At 31.2% G+C, this 5,908-nt stretch overlaps 1 protein-coding gene across 3 annotated transcripts; it reads left to right on the top strand.

Moving 5' to 3' along the window:
• Positions 1-469: 469 nt before the first annotated feature.
• Positions 470-5,105, top strand: LOC126670114 (calcium/calmodulin-regulated receptor-like kinase 1). Of its 3 annotated transcripts, none has more exons than XM_050363775.2 (8): positions 470-689; positions 1,554-1,878; positions 2,271-2,424; positions 2,696-2,822; positions 3,683-3,768; positions 3,892-3,963; positions 4,051-4,254; positions 4,427-5,105. In XM_050363775.2, the coding sequence occupies exons 1-8, from the start codon at positions 686-688 to the stop codon at positions 4,763-4,765; spliced, it is 1,311 nt and encodes a 436-aa protein (XP_050219732.1). In that variant the 5' UTR covers positions 470-685; the 3' UTR covers positions 4,766-5,105. The 3 variants fall into 3 exon arrangements, with proteins under 3 accessions (XP_050219732.1, XP_050219733.1, XP_050219734.1); XM_050363776.2 differs by having other exon boundaries at positions 1,549-1,878; XM_050363777.2 differs by lacking the exon at positions 470-689 and adding an exon at positions 858-941 and having other exon boundaries at positions 1,549-1,878.
• The last annotated feature ends 803 nt before the right edge of the window (positions 5,106-5,908 follow it).

Below are 5,908 nucleotides of genomic sequence, written 5' to 3'. Positions count from 1 at the left end.
AATAAATCTATACTATTTATTATTAAATATCAAAAAACTAAAATTTTAATTAAATTAATTTATATCATTTATTTAATAATGATAGTGAATTCGACTTCCTCAAGTTGGAATTAATTAGAAAATCCTAATCCATCTTAAAAACATTACTTAAGAGCAAATGTGTATAATTTATTATTATGATTTTGAAATTTTGGTGTTACATAATGATCACATAAACCCTACATACCCTACCTGAACATGAAATCTGGTCCTGGACAACACATAATCTTAACCCATGAGAAAAGATAAAATTATTACTCAATTAATAAAAACATAAATTCCTTATTTGAGGACGTACTTGTCAGAAAAAACAAAGCTGAGGGTATTTTCGGACTCTAATTTACTCTATCTCCTAATTCTTAAATTCCCTGCTTGCGTTTTATTGCTCCAAATCACAAAACGGCGATTCACGTTCAAAATAAATAAACAACTGTTTGTTTTCAAAACACATAACTCTGTTTTATGTTAAAAAACATAAAATTTTGCTTTATTTTTAGCTTTTTTTGCTGTCTAAATTCTCCACATTTTTAGATTTTTTTCTCTTCATTGTTCACATTACTAAACTTGAATCTTCAGTCTCACAGCATATTTTTTTTTTCTGAAAAGCTTACAAAGATCATGTAACTGTGTCCACTGTCAATTGTTCATGGGTAAGTTTAATTCTTTTTTTAATATTATTTTTGGATTATACAGACATGTTTCTGATTAATTCTTTATCAAAATGTTCCATGTTTTTACAGCAAAAACGTGTTTTTTATTACTTGATCTGTGTTTCACATTTTTTGTCATTACAAATTGTTTGGTTTCTGGGAAATTTCCTGATTTTTGTCTTTAAAAACAGATCATCAATTTGCTTTAATGGGTTGACCAATTTTTACTCCAACTTTAAGTTTCTAATTTCAGTAAGTTCTTGATTAACTATCAGTTTAACATAAAATTTTCAATGTTTAAGATTTCTGGGTATCTTTTTTATTGGCCTTTTTAAGCAAAGTTTTAATCTTTACAAAGTATTGTTGATGGTTTTTGTTATTTTTTTCTTATAATAAACTCCATCATATTTACCAGTTGAGTGATTATTTCTATGTTTAATGTAGATTAGATTAGTTTAAAGGTCAAAATTTGTTAGCTTTGTTGGTTTTTTTACGTGTAAAATCAGTACTGTTGAATAAGACTATTATTATAATTGAATTCAGAAATGTTTTCTTCTTTGCCTTATTTTACCAATTCAACATTTGGTGTACAAATGACTTTTTTGCTCTTTGTTTCTCATTTTGGTTTCTTGGCCTTGAATGCTAAAACATTCTTTTTTTATCTATTTGACCTTTGCCTGTTGTTATCAGCAAATGTGTATAGCTAATCTATGGATTTTTATTGAATTTATTATTGAAATGTCAAATTTTCAGATTTTGTTCTGTTGTCCAGCTGCATCAAATCAATTTGGTTATAGTTTGACTTATGGATTATAGTATGCAAATTTTGTACAGTTTTTCACTTTGGTTTTTGTTGCAGTTCAGTCATTAAGGAAATGAAAGGGGAGTCATCTGGATTGATTATTGGGATTTCCATTGGAGTGGTGATTGGAGTGCTTTTGGCTATTTTAGGATTTATCGGTTTTCGATACCATAGGAAGAGATCACAGATTGGGAATAGCAGTTCGAGGAGGGCTGCAGCTATTCCTATTCGAGCTAATGGTGCGGATTCATGTACTATTTTATCAGATTCAACTCTTGGTCCGGAATCTCCGGTTAAATCTGGACGTAATGGCATGTCCTTTTGGCTCGACGGAATTAAGAAGAGTAATGTAGTGGCAGGGTCTGGAATACCGGAGTATTCTTACAAGTATGTTTTCTCCAGTTGATTTTGAATAAGTTTGTGTTTTCTAATCATCTGTGGCTGTGAACTTGCACCATTAAATGAGTAGAATATGCAATCGCTGTTGCATGTAAGTCTAGTTCTATATTTCAGAATTTCATATCTATTTTCGAGAACACTTCTAAAACTCTAAAACTTTATATTTATTCACTATTCTTGTATGAAAATGTCCTTCTGCTGTTTTCCATTTCTATGTTTTCCGTGAAACATAGGTGATCATATATTGGTTGATAGTTGTTTCCCTATTTCTCTGCTTGTTGTAAACGATATCTGAACATTAATGGTAACTGTTACTTTATTGGATTCTTCACTTCCTGTTCAAATTGGTTATAGTTTTGTTACTGGTGCTACTTGTTCAGGGATCTGCAAAAAGCAACCTTTAATTTTACATCATTAATTGGACAAGGAGCATTTGGTCCTGTATATAAAGCTCAAATGTCATCTGGTGAGATAGTAGCTGTTAAAGTGCTTGCTACTGATTCCAAACAAGGGGAGAAAGAGTTTCATACTGAGGTATAATGTGTTAGCAGTTTGCTTTTATTTAGCATTTCGGATCTGATGAATAATGGTTTATTATTGAGGCATTTTTTTCAAGTTGAACACTGAATTTTCTTTTAAGATTATGATATGACAACATGCACAGACATGTGACTTAATTTGAACACTGCATGTGCTTTAAAGGTTCATATTAGCAATTGATTGTGTTTTACATAGATTTTGTTTTTTTCAGAATTCCGTATTGCTAATCAACTTTTTATGTTTGAACTCCTTTGATTATTCTCAGGTTATGCTCTTGGGAAGGTTACATCACAGAAATCTGGTGAATTTAGTCGGATATTGTGCAGAAAAGAGTCAACATATGCTTATATATGTCTATATGAGTAAAGGAAGCCTGGCGTCTCATTTGTATAGTAAGCTAATATCAACTTTATATATGATCAGAAAATTGTTTCACTTGTGATTGGATAGCTATCATATGCTTTTATGACATGCTTACATCACGTTTAGGAAATGAAGTTATCCTGCAAATGCATCAGTTATGTACCTATTATAGCTAAGAAGTTTAGTTGTTGAAAAACCTTTTTCCTAGTTAGACTAAATGCTATGGTGAATTCTGTTTGTTGCATATCCATTGTCCTACTTTCTGGAGATTCTATGAAGAAAGCTGAATTCATGAAGTTTTTCTTGTGGCTTCTGTTTAAAGATAAGCGCAAAACACCATTGAGAGTTGGCTTATATGAGTAATACTAAGTAGAATTATTGAGTAATGCAGTGTATTTGAAGTTCTGTAAAAGGTATGAAAGCATGTTGTGATTAGTATCGTCTAGTTGTCGTATCACATGGTGAGAAGTGAAACCAAACGTCAGGGTTGGTTTTGGTAACTAGTGGCATTAAACTCAAGCATATGTTGTTTATTCTTTTTGCATTTTGTTTTTCATATCTTTAAAGGGTCAAACAGGTCATTTTTTTTAGGCATGCACAAAGAATACTTCTGTTTTTCTTATTCTTCATTATTAGTCATCTCATCTTTCATGAACTTATAGAATCCTTGGCTCAGAAAGTGAACTTTTGTTTGCAAAATAAGCCTTTGTGCAAGATGATTTTGTAAAGTTAATTGCACTTTGTTTCTATCATGTCTTGACTAAAGAGTTGAACAGTGCCTTCGTAGCAGTACAATATCTATGGAAACATCAATTTCAATTATTCTCTTATCTTCGGACATGTATGTGCCGCTTTTTGAACCATGACTTACTTTCTCATGTATGTGCAGGTGAGAACCATGAACCATTGAGCTGGGACTTGCGCGTTTATATTGCTTTGGATGTTGCGAGGGGGCTGGATTACCTTCACGATGGGGTAATTTTCCACCTTTTTATAGACAACTGCATGTATGTTTGTCTTTGCTTATGCGTCTAAAAGTTTCTAATGTCAATCCTTACGAACCGCTCTTTTAATGTTATCAACGTATTTTTGCTTCAGGCAGTTCCTCCTGTGATTCATCGGGATATTAAATCTTCCAACATTCTGTTGGATCACTCTATGCGAGCCAGGGTATGTTTGTTGTCGATGATAATTTTTTGCATAAATCTTAGATCTTGTTATGGCTTGTTGTGCTAATATGTATGCTACTTCAAGTAGGTTGCTGATTTTGGTCTTTCAAGGGAAGAGATGGTAGACAGTCACGCAGCTAATGTACGAGGAACTTTTGGATATCTAGATCCTGAGTACATATCTACAAGGAACTTCACAAAGAAAAGCGATGTCTATAGTTATGGAGTTCTGCTCTTTGAACTTATAGCTGGCAGAAATCCTCAACAAGGTCTCATGGAATACGTCGAACTAGTAAGCATTCTACTTAACTTGTCCTTATATCAGTAAACAAATTGATTGCGAAAATAGAATTAAGAAACTACATTGTGTAAAAAAACCTAATAACTTCGACTAAAACGTAAATCCGATAGACGTGAATTTCCGTTTATTCTCTTTCTTAGTGGAAATTTATCATGATAAATAGGCTGCAATGAATACGGAGGGTAAAGTCGGGTGGGAAGAAATTGTAGATTCCCGACTAGATGGGAAATTCGATGTGGAAGAGCTAAACGAGGTAGCAGCTCTTGCATATAAATGTATCAATCGTGTGGCGAAAAAACGACCAGCCATGAGAGACATTGTGCAAGTACTGACAAGGGTCCTGAAGCTGAGGCACAACAGAAAACATAAAAAGTCACTTTCTGCTGCCACAGCCGATGAAGTTTCTATCGACATTGATCAACTAGAAGTCAAAACTCCAGTTTCCGATTGCCATCGGAGAGACGAGTCCATGGACAGCACTGACACTTGTGAAATTAGATGATTGTTTTGTTCATTTGATCATTAAATGGTCTTCCTTTAAATGTATGGTTTTTTGGCTTGGATTTTTGTGAGATATACATGCAATCTAAAATTGGTTTAGATGGCAAAACAGGCCTATTTATTATTTATAGCTCTGATTTTTGCCTAGAGGGTTAGATTGAAGGATTCAAATTCAGTATTTTTTGTAACTTTATGTAACATAGGTCCTCTATATTCTCTAATATTGTACATCTCTTAGAAATGGAAATGCAAGAAATGAAAAATAGAAAAACTATTTTCAGTCTTGTAATTTCAAGCTTATTTTTATTCATTCCTTGTATATCAAGAATCTTTTCCCTTTATGTTTCCAAGTGTATGATATTTTTTGTAAAATTATTTTCTTTAAGAGCAAGTTGAGAAGTTTAAAAATTGGCATATATTTTTTTCTAATATCATTGACTGATTAAATAAAAAAAATGAAATTCAAATAATAAAAATGTGTGATAATGATTTGGAAAGGAGATTAGATACACTTACTATGTCAACTATGGCTATGACATTGGCATTGATTATAACATAACGTAAAAGAAAATCAGGAAATTATAGAATGACGTGTTGAAACTGCCATGCGAGATAAACTATTCAAACCATTTTTAAATTTTTTAAATTTAAGTTTTTAAAAATATTTATTGTTTAATTAATTTTTTATTTATTTTTTGAACAGTAGTATATCAAACAAAGAGATAATGCTGAATATCTACTCAAAGAGTTTTTTAAAAAATATTAATAGAAAAAAAGAATAATCTTAATAAAAATTGGAAAAATGGATAGAAAAACTAATAAAATATTAATAGACAATGTTGTTTTAATATCTACAAAGAGTTTTTTTTTTTTTATAATTGAGTGTCTGCTCAAAGAATTATTGCATAGAAAAGACAGTTATGAGAATTAAAGGACGAAATGAATTTAAAATTTATTACTAACTTCTTTTAAGAAAAAAATGTTGATAATCAAATTGCTGAAAGTATTACAGTATACTCTTTCTGTCTTAAATTGATAAACCATTTGAACAAACATAAAAACTTTAAAAATATAATCAAGTTAATTAAGATTACTTCTTTTACCCATCTTTACAATTTTTTTCTTGAACGTACCATCTTTACAA

The sequence above is a fragment of the Mercurialis annua genome, linkage group LG2 (genome assembly GCF_937616625.2).
Source record: "Mercurialis annua linkage group LG2, ddMerAnnu1.2, whole genome shotgun sequence".
In the NCBI taxonomy this organism is placed as follows: Eukaryota; Viridiplantae; Streptophyta; class Magnoliopsida; order Malpighiales; family Euphorbiaceae; genus Mercurialis; species Mercurialis annua.
Note: the sequence above shows the minus strand (reverse complement) of the source record. Positions and strands in the feature narration are given on the sequence as shown.

Excerpts from the sequence above, each read along its gene's own strand:
- LOC126670114 (XM_050363775.2), top strand. Across the intron at positions 3,964-4,050 it reads ATCACTCTATGCGAGCCAGG|GTTGCTGATTTTGGTCTTTC; the intron begins GTATGTTTGTTG and ends TACTTCAAGTAG. Across the intron at positions 4,255-4,426 it reads TCATGGAATACGTCGAACTA|GCTGCAATGAATACGGAGGG; the intron begins GTAAGCATTCTA and ends CATGATAAATAG.